This window comes from Taudactylus pleione, unplaced genomic scaffold (assembly GCF_031769625.1).
Source record: "Taudactylus pleione unplaced genomic scaffold, aTauple2 ptg000156l, whole genome shotgun sequence".
NCBI classification, from domain to species: Eukaryota; Metazoa; Chordata; class Amphibia; order Anura; family Myobatrachidae; genus Taudactylus; species Taudactylus pleione.
Genome location: NW_028284558.1, coordinates 456,386 through 473,944, shown reverse-complemented (window position 1 = coordinate 473,944; position 17,559 = coordinate 456,386). Strand labels below are relative to the sequence as shown.

Sequence of the window (17,559 nt, the reverse complement as noted above, 5' to 3'; positions counted from 1 at the left end):
GATACATTTCTAAAGGCGCATACACACACGATTTTTTGAACGATTATCGGTATCGTTTATCGTTCAGTCGTTGAAAAAAATCATTCGCTTTCTGAGTTAAAACGATGAACGATTATCGCTCATGCGCGTTCACGTTTGTAGTTCAGTCAGACTGACGACTGAACGATTTTCATTAAGGGAATATGCAAAAATCTTTGTAATTCCAAAAAATCGTTCATTACATTTAGTAAATGAACAATTTTAGTAACCGATTTTCGTTCATTTACTAAATCGTTGTGTGTGTATGCAGCTTTACTGGTTGAGCCGACACCCATATTTTTGGGGAGTGCTTAATACTTATACCTTTATACGGTTCACGCATATGAAAAGTATAATAAAACACCACTCGCAAGGATCTCTACTAATTTGGCGCTGTAATCTCTCTCATATCTATCTATCTATCTCCGGGTGCGCTCCGTGAATAAATGTTATATAGTAAGAAAAACAGCGGCACTCCGGGGTTTGTAGTGGTTAAAGAAATATATTCATATATATCCAACGTTTCGGGGCCGTAACACCCCTTTGTCAAGGTACCTTGACAAAGGGGTGTTACGGCCCCGAAACGTTGGATATATATGAATATATTTCTTTAACCACTACAAACCCAGGAGTGCCGCTGTTTTTCTTACTATATATATATATATATATATATATATATATATATATATATATATATTTATTTATTTATTTTTTATTATTTTTTTTTTTATTATTATAACATTTGGGCATGGACCCAAAAAGAGATATACAAGAGGTTACAGGAGTTCTCATGGAAGGTAAGAGCCACAGAAAGTAATTAGAGCTTGATATCGGTCCAAGACATGAATAAATTGCTATAGGTACATTCTTAGGTCATTGAGCCACATTTCTACATTCATCCAAATGCAGGAGTAAATTATCAAACTGCCCACAAAGAGAGTAGTTTCTTTATTCAGGAGCCTGCAGGTTTTCTCCATGCATCAGGCCAGCATCTGCATGCTATTTATAGGTAGAGAGAAGCAGCAGTGAGCACACTTAATAACCAGCGTGTCCGATCAAGCAAACCGTTCCATGCTGATCACTGTATTGTTTTAATCTCAAGGGCGCATTCTAGAAATATGCACTGACAGCTCTCAAAAATCTGTGTGTCCCAAGACCAGATGTAACTACCCCGGAATGATTATTCATAAACCCGCATCTGGCATTTGAGTACGGTCGAGCAGCCAATGTCTCAGGCATATCAGAAAATGACCCCATCATGAGTTCCTACAGAAAGAGGCGCTAACAGAATAAGCTATACTGTAGCGATGGGAGTTCCAGCGTTTATCAGCAATCTTTACACTGGTTTAGAAGGACTAGAATTTAAGCGTATATTATACGTGTTTTGCAAACCACCCCAAACAAAATGCACTATAGCTCTGTGATATAGGATGTTTTATAAATAAAACAATAGAATTCACAGTAGAATATGTTGGCGACTTAAAAATAAGGTACTAAATAAGAGAATACTAACATGACTGAAATTCCCGCAGTGCGATCTTCAGACTATGTGCCAGACAGAGAACTGTATAAATATAGCCCTATTCTCACTAGAGGATGGGTTTGTGTCAGGCTCTTGCTATTTTGGAGGCTTTTAATAAAGCCAGCTCCTGTTTCATCGCCTGACAGCCAGTGAAAGGTGTCAGTGTACAAAAGGTCTAATTCTGTTTAATGCAATATGGGTCTAATGTCAAACCTGACCAGATGGAACTTTGTACGTTTGCTGAGAATCCAACAATGACAGAGCGATGAAATTCTACAGGTTATTTACAAATCAACGAATGCTATAACGCAAAGCAAAAGCGACAACTCATATGGAAACCTCACTTGTGTGTGTGTGTATGCGCATTTGTGAACTGAGGTAACAATAGTTCATCCGCAATTCTTTACACCACAACATGCCACCAAATGACAAAAGTACCCACTGGAAGTCATCTAGGCACTAGGAGGATGCCACAAATTTATAGTGATGAAAACTGGAGAGAGTTTAAAAAAAAAAAAATTCCTAGTATGATAAAGACAAATAATCTCAGGAATGTCTATCTACCGTCACGTTCTGCAGCTCTAATAAAGCGATTTTGTCTGCAGATGGGGTCAGGACAGACAGATGTGTCCATTTATAATCTGAGGTCAAAAGACAAAGAAAAAACCCTACTGGCAAAGATTTATTGGTTGGTTATTACAGTGGAAAGCAATAAAAAGATTGTCAGCCAAGATAATTTACAATAACAGATCTTAGATATGCAAGTTATGTACAAGTGGGAGTCATGACGATGGTCAGTTATCAACCATGGAAACGAGACCTTTACTAAGATACGAGCGCAGTGTGCATTACATTCACATTACTACGCTGGATAAAACAGAGCTTCAGTATGGGAAATGATAGTCTGTAATCAGCGTGTCACTTGGGAACCAACACAACAGAATGTCGTCAGTAAAGGGGATTTAGACAACAGACAAAACCTGCCCAGTAGATGCGCTTTCTTCTAGCTCCTGGACGGGTTACAGCATCATAATGCCCACTGCAGGGGAGTAAATGTTTGCTCCTTATGACGGAGGAGCTGGTCACACAAAGGAGGATCTGACGACCTGCAGCAATGAGCCTTCTACATTCAAAAAACAAAATTGTGGTTTCTGGAAAAAGATATTTTAATGAACGACAAGGGCGGTCTATGGATGTTTGGAGGCATTTTTTTATTATTATTTATTTTTTTTTTTTATAGGAGACATTTGCAAAGTTTTTGGTCACACAAAAATGCACAAAGTGGCATCTATTCCGGTCATGAGATACTGATAGTACAATTAAAGTTCCAAAAACGAGTTTTTATTTAGAGAAAAAAAACAAAAAAAAAACAACAAAGCTCTCCTGAAATACAAAAGCATTTAGACAGTACTTTGGGATGTCTCTACCTCTGTGACTGTGTGCTACCCTCACTGACCATAACCTGCCAAAGGTTGGGCAAAGCATTTGCACAAACAACCATAAAACTATAGGATGTATTTGCCCATAAATTTAATGTGGTACACCAACTCATTTTCTCTGGTATCTGAATGAGTCAGTGACCATTAATATTTTCAACCTTATCTTTATTCTTCTTGTGTAACAGGACCTATTATTAAATAAGTATTAATGATGATCACATATTTTCTAAAGTGTGACCACAAAATGTTATTATAAAAAATAGGCTTTAATCACCAGCACTCAACTATCTGCTGCAAACACTTTGTGTATAAAATCTGTGTGATACCTGCTGGCAAAGGACGCAGAGCAATTCTCATTATTTTGTGAGTCAATGTAAGGACAGGCCAGAAGGTGAGCCTTAAACGGAGTTGTCCAGCTTAACAAATGAGTGCAATACTTTGCTACAATGATTCCCTGAATTTAAATGAAATACAGTTTGGAATATAAATTAGATGAGAGCAGAACAATTATAATATATATATATTTTATTTAAATGATGTGGTCACATATCTCAGGCACCACAGACGGTTGAGTGCTGTGAATTAAAGTCTATTATTTATAACAACATTTTTGCAGTGTTAAGAATACATCTGGCGGGTGATTTCCCAATCCCCCAAGACCAGAACCGCCAATCTGCTGGTCAGATATACAGACCATCGATGATCGCCGATCCGTCAGGGGATCAGTGCAAATCCACATGCCAAAAATGTCAGATTTGCTGATCACAATCATATTTTGATAGTCATCGCCAAGTCCGTGAAATTCAACATGCTGGATTTCACAGATACCAAACGCCGGCATCTGGGGATATGCAAATTGTGGCAATCCGTCACTACAGTATGTGGGCCTATACGTTCTCTTGCATTCCATTTTCCCATGTGTAAACCATTTCTTGTCAGCTAGTTCCCCAGATACCAATTGACTGATATGCTTAGAGGAGGTACTGTCTCTCTAAGCCAATGAGCTAGCAGAACTCAAGCAATACAAAAAAAGCAAAGTTTGTATATAGAATCTGTGTGATACCTGGTGGCAAAGGATGCACAGCAATTCTCACGATTTTATGAGTCAATGTAGGGACTGGCCAGAATGACCAATTATTGCAATACTTTGTTACAAACATTCCCCGATTTTTGTTATTTTTTGTGTGAGAAGACAGATAGTTATAGCTTCATCTCTGGAAAATCAGACATTGCAGACAAGTGCTCTCATTCCTGTCTTTCTTGACTTCTGTTTACCTGCATATATTACACCCCAAACTGTATTTCATTCCCTGAATTTAAATGAACATATAAAAACACACACAGTCTTACTAACCTTGAGTTTTGCTGGTTTTCACACCCTCACGACTCTTCTTTAATACAGCCTTCAACATTTTCTCTGAGCCCTGTAAGTACAAAACAAGACCAATCCATTAAATTAATACGTCTGGCAGTGTGAACGTTCTGCAATAGTTATCAACTTCTGATTGGGAATAAATGGCTGTTAATTGGGAAGAGCAGGAACTTTGGTCTTCCAATTATTGCAATCCAATAGGCCTCCCTGCTGATACTATTGCTTGACCCAAGCACAAAATTAATATATACAATGAATGTACAATATACTCAGGGTCAGGCAAAACGACCAGCCAGCCTATGTATAAGCGGCCATAAATCTGGACTCTGTGGGGGGTGATTCAATCGTTTTTTTGGGCGTGATAATTAATGAGCGCCCAGTTTGCTATTCAATTGTTCTGGGCGCTCATTAATTATCGCCCTCTTCACCGACTATGAGACGAGGTTTAGCCGTGTAAACCGGCTAAACCAGTCTTAATTCCTGGTTAGGGCGCGCTATCTGCGGTAAGCGCGCCCTAACCAGGGTGCTTCAGTCACATTTCTGCTCGCGCACTCTTAAGTGTGTGCAGAAATGCCGGCACCGGCGGCTATCGCCCCCGGCAGAGCAACAATTGAATTGCTCTGTCGGGCATCTAAAAAAAAAAAAAAAAAGCCGCCGACAGAACAATTGAATCTCCCCCTGTAACTGCAGGCTGTAATCTGAAATACAGTAGAGGCTATGGGGACATAGAAATGCTAAGGAGGCCTGCACCAGTTCTGCCAGACCACCTTGGCTATGTCTAATGTTTCACATGAAGCAGATTTATTTAGTTAATGTGCAAGAAAACACAAAAATAATGGGAATAAGAGTTTACTAAAAAGTAGGACAATTGCAATGTATTTGGCACAATAATAGCAAGCATACTAGCCCAATTACTCAACTGAAGTAGTACAGTGCATATATCGGCTTTAAAATGGGTTTTAAGTTTCTTTTAAAACAAAAACAACATCACCTATTCATAAACCCTTCCCTAGCTTCATACACACACACACACACACACGTGCATCAACCTTGGTCATCACTAGACCCAGCAGGGACTGAAAAGAGTCATCCTTGCTTTTTTTAATGGACTCAGCGGCGCCCTTCAGTAGTCAGCGCCCCTAGGCAGCCGCCTAAAGCTGCCTAATGTAGCACCGGCCCTGAGAATAACAGAGGCACGTCTGACCCTTTGAACACCGGTCCATAGCAGGGCCGCAAATAGGGGGGGGCTGGAGGTGCACGTGCACCGGGTACGCCGCTGCACCCGCCCTCAGTGACCTCCAGCCCGGCGCTGCAGGGAGACTCTAAGGCGGGCGCCCGCTGAGATGTTATTACCAGCGGACGCCCTGCTCTTCTCTGCAGTGTCGCGCTAGCCGGAGGCTGGAGTTCTCTCCTGAACTCCAGCTTCCGGCTCTCCCCACAGGCACTATGGGAGAGACATAATGACGTCTCTCCCATAGTTCAGAGGAGCAGCCGGGCGGACCCAAAGGCGGCGGTCACAGGAGTGGGGTTTAAGGTATTTCTTTTTTTTTTGTGTGTGTGTGTGTGTGTGTGTGTGTGTGTAAGCTGCACTACAGGGGCATTACCAGGGGGACTACACGAGCATTACCAGGGAGCACTACAGGGGCATAATCAGGGGGCACTACAGGGGCATTACCAGGGGGACTACAGGAGCATTACCAGGGAGCACTACAGGGGCATAATCAGGGGGCACTACAGGGGCATAATCAGGGGGCACTACAGAGGCATTAGCAGGGAGCTGTACATTGGCACTACAGGGGCATTACTAAATGGGCATTACAGGGGCATAACTAGGTTTATTACTACATGGGCATTACCAGGAGGCTCTACAGGGGCATTACTAGGGGGCACTACAGGGGCATTACTAGGGGGCACTACAGGGGCATTACTAAATGGGCACTACAGGGGCATTACTAAATGGGCACTACAGGGGCATTACTAGAGGGCATTACTATATGGGGACTACAGGAGCATTACTATGGGGGCACTGCTGTGGGGGAATTACCAGGGGGAGGGGGGCGATTGCATTCGCAGCATGAGAGCTCTCAGCATGCATGGAGAGCTGCAGTGTTTGCGGCTGGTCAGACCTTCCGCAAGGGCGAGATGGCTGCTTGATGCGTGCCGATGTTATATTTATGTAGATAAGCAAAGTCATATGCAGATGGGCGTCCTCATGCTCGAATGATCATTACAACCATTAGCATATTTTCGCAACTACGTTGCATACAAAATCGCAGCTGCGATCGCATTAGCGTATCTCTGAATCAGGCCCTATGTTCAGAACGAACATCTACAATACCTGATATTTTCTTATTTGCTGAAGTCTTAAAGACTTCAGCAAATACTTAACTTTATTAACGAAAGCTGATGAAAAAAAAAAATTATTATTTTTTTTAATTTACATATGAGTAATTTTAATGATAAACTTATAAAAATAATACCCATTATCTGCAGAACACATGTTATCAGAGTTTGGAGGCTAAATCTGGATCAATTGCTTTGAAGCTCTGACAGAAAAAAATCCTTGGCATTACACCAAGGCTATAGTATAGGGAACACAAAGAATTAGATCAAAACAGCACGAGGAAGGAAACAGATCTGGTTAATATTATACTACCCAACAATTCACTGCTTGAGGAATGTGACGCTCAGAGCAGAATATGGAGAGGAAACAAATATAGGAATAAGTGTTAAATCCTCTTCTTTCTCTTTGCAAATTGAGGTCTTACTGCAGTATCTTGGCACCTCAATGAGGCAGACCCAGGAAAGTCATTGTGTGGGACGAGCCAATATAAATTCACGCAGAGCCTCATACCTCAAATAGGTCACTATTCTAGTTAATCGATAGGCTGTCGTCTCATGAATGCTGGTTCAAACCACAAAAAGGTTGCCTTAAGTGTGAGAAGGTTACGAGTCCACTTTAATGGGGAGGTTTTCCTTGTGGATCTAGCACAAACATTCCAAAATATAAAACTGGCTTTGTAGGTCCCATTATACATGAGCAAAACAAGCGAGGAGCTCGTGATGTAGAGGAGGCTTCTCCTTCCTACTGATAGCCATCGCTGAACACCTGTTCCAATTTAGTGGAAAGCTGCTATATAGGAATTAATCTAGATCTGGCATAGCAAGGTGACCTGTGCACTGTTGGCAGCAAAAGCGCAAAATACATGGAGGTAGGGATGGAATGCAATAAACCATAGTCTAATTGTACTTGGGCTGGAATCAGAACGCTTCTGTAGCCAAGTATCCTGTGACCTTTCGTCATATGCTGCATTACCAACCTAGGAATCTAAAATAAATGCAAGGAACACACTGCTGCCAGGCAGGACATTATACATGGTGTTGTTTAGATAAACCTCAAAAGACCTTAAAGCAGGTTTTGGGGTTTTTTTGTTTACATTTCAAAAATTACTACCAGTACATTACATTTTACTAACCCAACAAACCCCTTGCTCCCCACAGCCAGATCCCAGGCGTTTCATTGGATTTAGTTGTACTACTCTAATGCCCAGGATGAAAATCTAAGCGGTGTGAGCTGACCAATCAGAATCCGCAATTACCATATTGCGACTTCTGAGGTTTACTCTAGCTCCCCCTCACCCAGCCATTTTACATTTGCTAATAGAATGGATTTGCCACTTCAGGGAAAGCAGGGACAGTTGGGCAACTATGGGAATCAATCCCAGTACGTAGATGTATTTTTATCCATGAGGCCCTGAACCAGAGCGGGATTAAGGTCCCATAGGGTCTTGGCAACATACTAGTTTGGGCCCTTTTACCCCTGTATTTGTTAATTAAATAAAAATAAAACTGGTAATCTGAGCACCTCAGTGCCCACTGGGCTCTAGGTGGGGAGAGTCTAGGTTGTCTAATCAAGGATCTTGCTATGCTGTGGACGGACAATAGACCGAGCTTGTTTCAGCTCTATGCTATCAGCTTGAAGGAGATACAGTAACATACATGCATCTTGGATTCACGTAGACTACCATACGTTTTCATAAATATCTATCAAACAGAGTGGCATGATTAACAAATAGACAACATATTACAATGTGCGTTTTCCATCCAGTATAAACATTATCTGGCATACTGTCCATCATGCTCTTTGCCTATATGCCTGTGACTTGCATCGTAACTGAACACGGTCATGTGTGATTACACTGCACTCTCAAGCAAATACTTCTGGACAATAAATTAAATATAATGAAGTCACTGAGATCATCCTCTTACAGCTCCCTGAGTGTATATCTCCACCCCCCCCCCCCACACACACACACACACACACACTAAATTGACATTTGCGTGGGCAATGTATGCAAGAGAATGACCACGATACAGAAGTAGGTCTATAGAAGATTGCTGTTTAGATCAATATAAAAGGCATTACCGTTATGGTGGTATTTTCTCTGCACTCATTATACAGAATAAAATACTGTCTACTTTCAGAGAGAAAATATAATAGTCACTAGGAGACAACAACCTTAACACATGTTTAGTTTCACTATAAAGTGAACTCTTCACCAATATTCAGAAGAGCATATCCAATCGTTTCACTAGCGTATCACCGATCACAAGGCGCTTTCTATGCACTTTGCAGGTGGACAAAAATGATAACCTATTCTTATATAACATGTACTATTAATACCTGAAACTAATACCATTGGCATCTATGTCGTGCACTGCAGTACTGTGTTAAAAGCAGGTACAACACATGAAAACTGGCCTGAATATGGAAACCACTGTTTCTGGTGACCACCATCTTACTGTAATGTTACTTGCTCTCAGGAGCACAATGTTAAGCCTCGCATTTTTCCAATCACTGGGCCTCATTTATAAGTGAGTTTTATCATATACGCAACTAGTTTTAAAACTCGTTGTGTATGATAATGGTGCTTTAGCCGATCAGCTCCTACCTGTCATCTGTTTGAATAATGGCAATGGAAGCTGATTACATATATGATAAATGAGTGCTCAAGCCAATGAGTTTTACAACTTGATAAATGAGGCCCACTGTCTGTTCCATTCACAAGTGGGGTAACCTAGGTGACTCAATAACCCTCCTCCAAATGTGAGCAAACTTATGGCTCGTACACACGGGACGATCAGACAACGATCAGATATCGTTGTCTGATCGTCCTGCAGGTGCTGGATGTTCGATATCGAACATCCAGCAACATGCACCAACCCCAAACGACGTAATGACCCGCGATCTAACCTGGTCGATATCGATCAGGATGGCCTGCATGCACGGGCGATGATCGATATAGATATCAACCATCGTTTGGTCATTGGAGGGGTTAAAAAAAAAAAAAAAAAAAACACGATAGCAACCATCAAATGATAAACTATATAGTTATCGTTTATATCATCCTAATTTATCTGACCGTGTGTATGCACCATTACTCTGTTGCATTTAACTTGATTCCACAGAGACTTGTACTTGAGTTCTTGTAGCAATACAAATTCCAGCAGTAATATTTAAAAGGCCTTACAGATTCAGAGCAAACTCATTCAATTAATTATATGTAATTAACTAGTTCTCCTGAGTATAATTATACAAAATATGGCCAATGTATTTTACATTTTATACGGCTGTAATTAAAAGGTGTAAATTTTGCTTTACATCTATCAACTCATGTTTATTTTGAGTTATTGTTAATGATAGCATTAAAGTATTCAGTGTAAACTTGATTAAATAAAGCAGACTACTAATATTGCCAACAGGTGTGAGACACAGTACAGCTTTCTCCTGCAATGCCCTTGTTCATTGCAGATACCATGTTAAAATACTATGATGTGGGGTTATCCAGCCAAGACCAAAGTCAGTTAAGGCAAGTGGTTAATAAGTAATCACATTAAGGCAGACCGGCCACCTACATAGAACTACACATTCTGCCTGAACAGAAAGCACATAACTAAACATATGCTTACATCAATTGGAGTACAACAGTGTCATTAATTCTCATACTCCCCATATATGCCATACGCATGAAATGATCCAACTCCAGGGCAGTTATAAGTATTAATGTACCAGCAGGAACATGCTCAGTGTGCTCTCCCAAGACATCCTGTGACGTTATCAAACTGCCAGCATTTAGTACATTGGCTCTGAATGATCACGTGTGTATGGTTACAGGAATTTAAAATACATTTCCTAAGACATTTATGACACATGGTCCTCCTCCTCCTCCTCCTCCATTGTGCAGTGTGTACAGGCTGCCCTATATATCGTTCATCGGTGGATCATTTTATCCTGGCATTACTCTATTTCTGTCACCAGTACTTGATTTTACATAGATTATCGTTAGCTTCATCTTTTGTTCTTTTCATCATTACTAGTGTACTTTTTGGGACATCCTCGTCTTTTCTCATTTACATGGTGGTTTTTTGATGTGCGTTACGCTGGAAATACCCTGGAAGGAACATCAGCGACACTAGTCGGAGGGGCCAGAGTTCATACTGTCACTAATTGCCGACGTGGTGACATCACATTTATCACTTCAGCGATAGATCGATCGATCTCATCCATGGGTGAATATTAGAATTTTACTCTGTTTAGTGCTCTTTAAAACATTAGTTTAGCACGTTTGTAGCACATATCTGCCTGGAAAAATGAAAGGATTATAGGCAACGGGACACTTTGTAATTCTGCCCACTTTGCTTACACTATAATATTTGCAGGTACTCTTCAGCCAGAGGGAGAATTGCTCCTTTGACTCAGTGGCAGGAGACTTGGCAGCAATCTTTCACGAGCTATAATCAAGGATGGTAGGACAAGGAAACTGTAATTACAAGGATTCCAGATGTCCGGCCTGGAGAAAATCACAGATAACTCACAATAAGCTGGATCAGCAAGCCTGTTCCCCATGTTGTGTTCCTGTGTATCCACTTGGCAACTGCACATTGCTACAATGAAAAACTATAATTCAAGAGAAAACACACAGTAACCTAAACTTTAATTTGGATGGCTAAAACCAAAACTGCTTTGGTTTTAGAGGACCCACACATAGATACAACAAAAATAGAATTTCACTGTAGTATTTTTAGAGCCTCAACAGAATTCCTGATACAGCACAATGGATTTTATACATAATCATATGCTCCCAGTCCAGTTACTGTAAATAATTGCAGAATCTATACTAAGCAGGATAGGCCACCTAGTGTATATCTGTGAGGGGTCCAAGATATCCTTAACACTGAACTGTGACCTACAGATTAACCATTCAGGAACAGTATAATATCATAAAAAGAAAAAAAAAAACTTAAAATAATTTAAAAAAAAAAAAAAAAGTAAGATTTTACACATCTTGTTAAAACAAGAACCTATTGTGTTAATGCCTTTGGGGTCTTATTCAACAAGTTTTATCATTCACGACGAGTTATAAAACTCGTCGCGTATGATAAATGGTGCTCCAGCCAATCAGCTCCTAATCGTCATCTGTTTGAAATATGTCAGTTGGGAGCTGATTGGCTGGAGCATCATTTATCGTACGCAATAAGTTTTAATCACTCGTTATGAATGATAAAACTCGTTGATAAATAAGGCCCTTGGTAAGCTTATTTGTAATTTTGTTATTTTCCTAATTTGTGAGAAAAATAAATACATTTAAACTTGCTTTACAAAAGGAGTTGAAAGGGAAGGGGGGCACTTCTACCTTGCCTCCGGGCAACAGGGATAAATTTACACCAATGAATGGAATGTATAGCAGAAAATGGAGCAGGACTGCATAATACACATAATTCCACTTTTTTTCCAATTGGTGGCCCCGTAGGCCGATGTTTTTCTTGTGCCCAATTATACAGAAAGTTCCACAGATTATGCTGCTTAACCCCCCCTTCTAGTATGCAGCTCTCAGTTATAGTAAATGGTGATCTTTGGCCAGCAATAATGAACGGGACTTGGAGTAAAATAAGGAGTTAAAAAACCTATCCACTGTGTAGTACATTTTATGACATACTTTTAAACCTTAATTAGGCACACTTTAGTTAGCACAATAAAATGTAATGCATACCATAACTAGAGCCATTTTTAAATTACTTACATGCATAAATAATTCAGACCTATCTAACTGTTGTGCAGACTTAAATACAAAAATAAAAGTATGCTCAAACTCTATTTCGTCTTTTTACACTTGGAGTGTAGGGGGAGAAGGGGGGGGCATAGATTAAACACACTCCCAGAAATCCCAGCAGACATGCACTCCACAATATAAAACATGCAGCATGTAAAACTTTTATGGGAGCTTTTCTTTGGAGACCTATTATTTACGAGTGAGGGGGGGAACAATGTAATCCAACTATAAAGAAGATCCCAATCATAGTTTTTGCTTCAGTATCTACTGTCATTAACAATAACTTTTGATTAGAATCATGGGAGAGGGATTAAATAAAAAAAATCCCTTTAAAAAGAAAATAAAATTGTTTCCGAAATAAGCAGGGATGGCCTGGGGCACTGAACATGTAAAGTCAATATCCTGTTTCCTATCTGCAAGTCATCATAAACTTGCATAAATGCACAAACATGTGAAAGCTTCACAATTGTACTTGATCTGCTGATGCACAGACATTTTTTTAAAGGGTAAGTGCAACTAAACAGGGAGAGCTGGAAAATGTAAAGTTCACCCTGTTTTCCATTCTGTACAAATGGCATTAAAGATCAAAGAGAACACACATAAAATAGAATTACAATTCAAACTCTACATGCAATACCAACCAACAATAAGCATCTTCCTCACCTCAAATTGCAGCACACCTACATTTAGAGGTCTATATAATAAGCCTTGGAGAGAGATAACGTACCAACCAATCCGCTCCTGTCACTTTACAGGCTGTGTTTGACACAAGTGAGCTGAACTAATATGAGAATTCAGCATACCCATTTATTAGGTGCTAGTAAATGGAAAGGCTGCATTCTGATAACTTATTTACTGAGGCATGTGGCACAGAGTACCTGTAATATATCTAGCCCCTAGCAAATTAAGGGCTGAATATTAGCTGAGCTTACAAAACGGCCATCAGCACTGTGTGTAGGTCACTTAGCTACACTCAAGTAGAAAAGCCATGCTTTGTAGAGCTACTGTAGTTTTGTCAAGTAAAATAAATAGCTGTCACGTCTTAGATATGCTCCAATCAAACATAAGTGCTTAGTGAAGACAGACAAATACTCTATATTCCACATGCTCATTTGCCCCAATGGAGGAGGGAAATTGGTGCATAGCAGCCTGTTCTCCTTCAAATTAATATAAAACTAAATAAGGAGGTTTGTTAAAAATTAATGCTGGATATTTACAGGCATATCCTGGATTGTGAAATAAATAATTTAGAAATAGGATACCTTAATATTAGAAAGATATTTGATCTGATTTTATTTTTGTTGGAAAGGGGGGGGGGGGGGGGGCAGCCGGCCACGTCCAGGGAAGGTGTTATATGTCTATAGATTGTGTTATTGTATACTTGATTGATATATATTATACATATTATCAATTTACACTGTGATATGGGTTTTTTTTTTCTATGCTCAGATGAATAAAGAAAGTTTGAAAAAAAGAAAAAGAAAAAAAAAAAAAAAAAAATGAAATAGGATACCTATATTTCCCTATTAAATGTATACAATTGCTAGTCATTGTTTGTGGTGCACCTTATACCCCAGGTAAATATATTCTACTCTATGGAATGTGTTCTTGAGGTTCAGGATGCAATCGAGCATCCACAAAAAGTGGCAAATTTGTAAACATAATGCGGGCTCAGCCGCGCCTCCCGCTCCTACCCCGATGTGTCCCTGAATCAATGCATTGAAGGTAAGCCGACATAGAGCTCCTCATTTATCCTGAGGTCCCAATATGGTTGAAGAGGGGGTTCTTTTTATATAAAAAAAAAATGTAAAAATCAGGATATCATGGTAGCATCATCCTTTAGAACACCTAACACTTTTTACATTACATTAAATAAGCCATATGCAGTGAATTTATATCCAGGAAGTACCGCAATGTTAATGCCTTGGAGATCTTTGTTGTCAGTAAGTATTTAGGAAACAATATCAGCATTATTAAATAATGGGCTCTTTAAAGTAGGATCATCACACGGAAGTCGGAAAATACAATGTAAACAAAGCATCTCATCGCACTGGACTGATCTTATACGGAAACACTTCACTCCTCACCCCTCCAGTGGGACTTGTATATGGGACTATTGTGTAAGAATAGATTTTTTTCGTGCTATAACGCTTTTCTAGAACTGAAGGCAGAGGAGGGGGAAATGGACAGGATATGCCGGGAAGGGTTGTGTTCGGCATAGTACAGCCTGTTTCCTGGGGCTAAAATGGATCACTAGACTGTTGTGAAACACTTGTGAAGCATTGTGCACTGAAGAGCGTGTCTCATGATGAGATGCGGCGAGAGGACACATGATTCGCTAGCCACAGCTGATCTCATCATTTGGGACATCACAGTCTGCTGCTTTAATCTCTCCTGGTCTGACAGCAAATGCTACGATCAGATGGGTGTGTGTGGGGATTGGTGGGGGGGGGAATCCAACCCCCTTTAATTACAATGAGTGAAAGAACCCTTTTTTAAATGTTTAAATGAAATTTGCTGCTACGTTCTATTTGCAACTTGTGATTACAATATAACGTTTTGTTTTCCCTATTTGGGCAGATAAATGAAAATAAAATTGCATATATTAAATGATTTTCCCATGCTTACAAACCTTATCACAGCTGCAAACTAAACAAAACATCAAATTCAACAAATAACGATTTCCGGATGTTTCTATGGGCAAACTAATGTAATTCACTGTTCATTTTCTATATTTGACAGTTTACAACAGCACACAATACTCTATAGGGAGATAAATGTTGGGAATGTGGCCGATTTCTCTAAACCAGAGGTTCCCAAACGCGGCCCTCAACAGTTCAGGTTTTAGAGAGATCCATGGTTGAGCACAGGTGGTTAAATCAAGTTGACTGAGGTAATAATTAGGGGCAGATTTACTAAAGCTTCTAAAACAGACAACTCATAGCAACCAATCAGATTCAAGCTATCACTTCTCTACTGCATTCTAGAAAATGATACACAGAATCTGATTTATAGCTATGGGCAACATCACCACTTGTCTGTTTTAGAAGCTTTAGTAAATATAATGCACAAGTTTCCCGTGGTCAAGCATGGATATCCTTAAAACCTGTTAGGGTGCCTTGAGGACATAGGCCCTGATTCAGAGCCAGACGCTCTGACAGAGCGCTCGCTCTGAATCAGGGCCGTCCCTCTTACTTTTTGGAGCGGCCTCCTGGACGCTCGCATAGCTGCGACCTGCTTGCGAGCGGGTCTGAATTAGGCCCAGAGTTTGGGAACCTCTACTCTAAACATTGAGTCTAGCAACCAATTCTAGGCTTTATGGACCATTCTTTAGGTAAGTTTTAGCTTTTCATTTTACATTACAAATGCACACACTGGATGTCAGTAGGCAGATATAAGAAGGCTATGGGGGTCTACTTAAGATACCATTGTCCCCAAATAATTTAATTTACTTATTGACACTTCACAGAGATAACAGATGTCTTTTCATGGCAATTTAATCATAAGCTCTTGCTGAAACAGCAACTCAGATAAGAGCCCATCAAAATAGAAGATGGAATAGTTCTGACTATCTTATTTGCTGCGTATTTGTACAGTATAGGTTGCTGGGGAGACAATTGTCCCTCTCAGAGTTAGGAGAGACTGTAGCCTACAGGCTACAATGGCTATTTGAAGATGCTGTTGGATATCAACGGCCAAGCTCCAAAAAGGTTTATGGGAACAGCAGTGTTCTGCGGGTCCTTAATGGTAGATATCGACATCCGAATACAGACAAGGACTTAAGATTGGCGTCAAAATACTGACACCTATCTTCATCCCAACGCCGGAACGCAAAAGGACGCCAGCCCGAACGAGGTACGTCTGAGGTGTCCTTAGCGTTAGGTGGGGGGGGGGGGGTTAGGTTTAGGGAGCGTAGCAGGGTTAGGTTTAGGGTGCGGTAAGGGGGGGGGGTTAGGTATCCCCAGGGGAGGTTAGGGTTAGGCACCACTAAGAGAGAGTAAGGGTTGGGGGGGGGGGGGGGTAGTGGGAAGGGAGTACTTACCTGCCCTGTCGGCATCTTCTCCCTTCGGGCTGCCGGCATCGGGATATTCTGCCAGGACTTCATATCCATTCCTTCTCCAGCATTCCAGTTTTGATTAATACTGCCTAAACTACATGTTCTGATAATCAAACAGGCAGAAGTTTCCACATGGCTTTTTGGTTAAAGTAGGTTAATAAACAGCCCCAGTATATGCCCATGAATAACTTGGAACATTACTGCCATTGCACAATCAACCAAAAGGCCTTTCATAGGCAGCTCATTATTTAAGTATATACTGTAAGATATACATAAACCCTCCTTGTCCATGTATAGTTTCAGCTAGAATATCAGTATTTTTACAGATTTGAAACTACTTTTTGTTTTAATATAGAAGGTCACCATCCCCGCGGTGCCGCTTCCTTCCTGTCTCACACGCTCAGCCAGTAGAACATCTATCCTGATAATCTTTCATTCCACTCTTATCATCACTAAAAATACATCCAGACCACACACCACCCCTACATTCTGATATAACGGGACCTGGATTATCACACAGTCACAGAGAGAGCAGATATACTCTGCAGGCTGACACAGAGAAATATATCCACTGAAGAATGTCACTACACAAATTATGGAAGGTCTTGTGTACACAGGCATAGTTTCCATCAGCCAGCACAAAACTGCTAACAGTTCCAAGAGCATCAGAGTTTAAGGATTAATGATCCCTATGCTAAAAGAGGGTTTTATATAAATGCGCTTAAAGGGGAATCCGTATGTAATGCCGGTGGCTGAATAGCCGCTGAATCAAATACCAACAGTGGAAGACAGACTGTTCAAAATCCCTACGGGTGGTGGTAAGTACCCTAACCCACCCTTAGTGGTGCCTAACCCTAACCTCCCCCCGTTGGTGACTAACCCTAACCCCCACCCTTCCCGCACCCTAATCCTCCTGAGGGGGTTGCCTAACCCTAACCTCCCCCCGGGAGTGCCTAACCCCCCCCCTTCCCCTAGCCTTACCCTCCAGGGGGGGTGCCTAACCTTAAGCCCCCCCAGTGGTTCCTAAAGCTAATCCCCGA

General features: G+C 40.7%; 1 protein-coding gene across 3 annotated transcripts in view; it reads right to left on the bottom strand.

The window, feature by feature from the left end:
• TANC1 (tetratricopeptide repeat, ankyrin repeat and coiled-coil containing 1) overlaps window positions 1-17,559 on the bottom strand; it is a 233,035-nt gene that overhangs the window by 144,541 nt on the left and 70,935 nt on the right. For all 3 annotated transcript variants that reach the window (XM_088474775.1, XM_088474776.1, XM_088474777.1), the window contains exon 2: window positions 4,334-4,403. In XM_088474775.1, coding sequence (XP_088330901.1) covers window positions 4,334-4,391 — 58 coding nt within the window. In that variant the 5' untranslated portion in view covers window positions 4,392-4,403. The remainder of the gene's footprint in view (window positions 1-4,333; window positions 4,404-17,559) is intronic.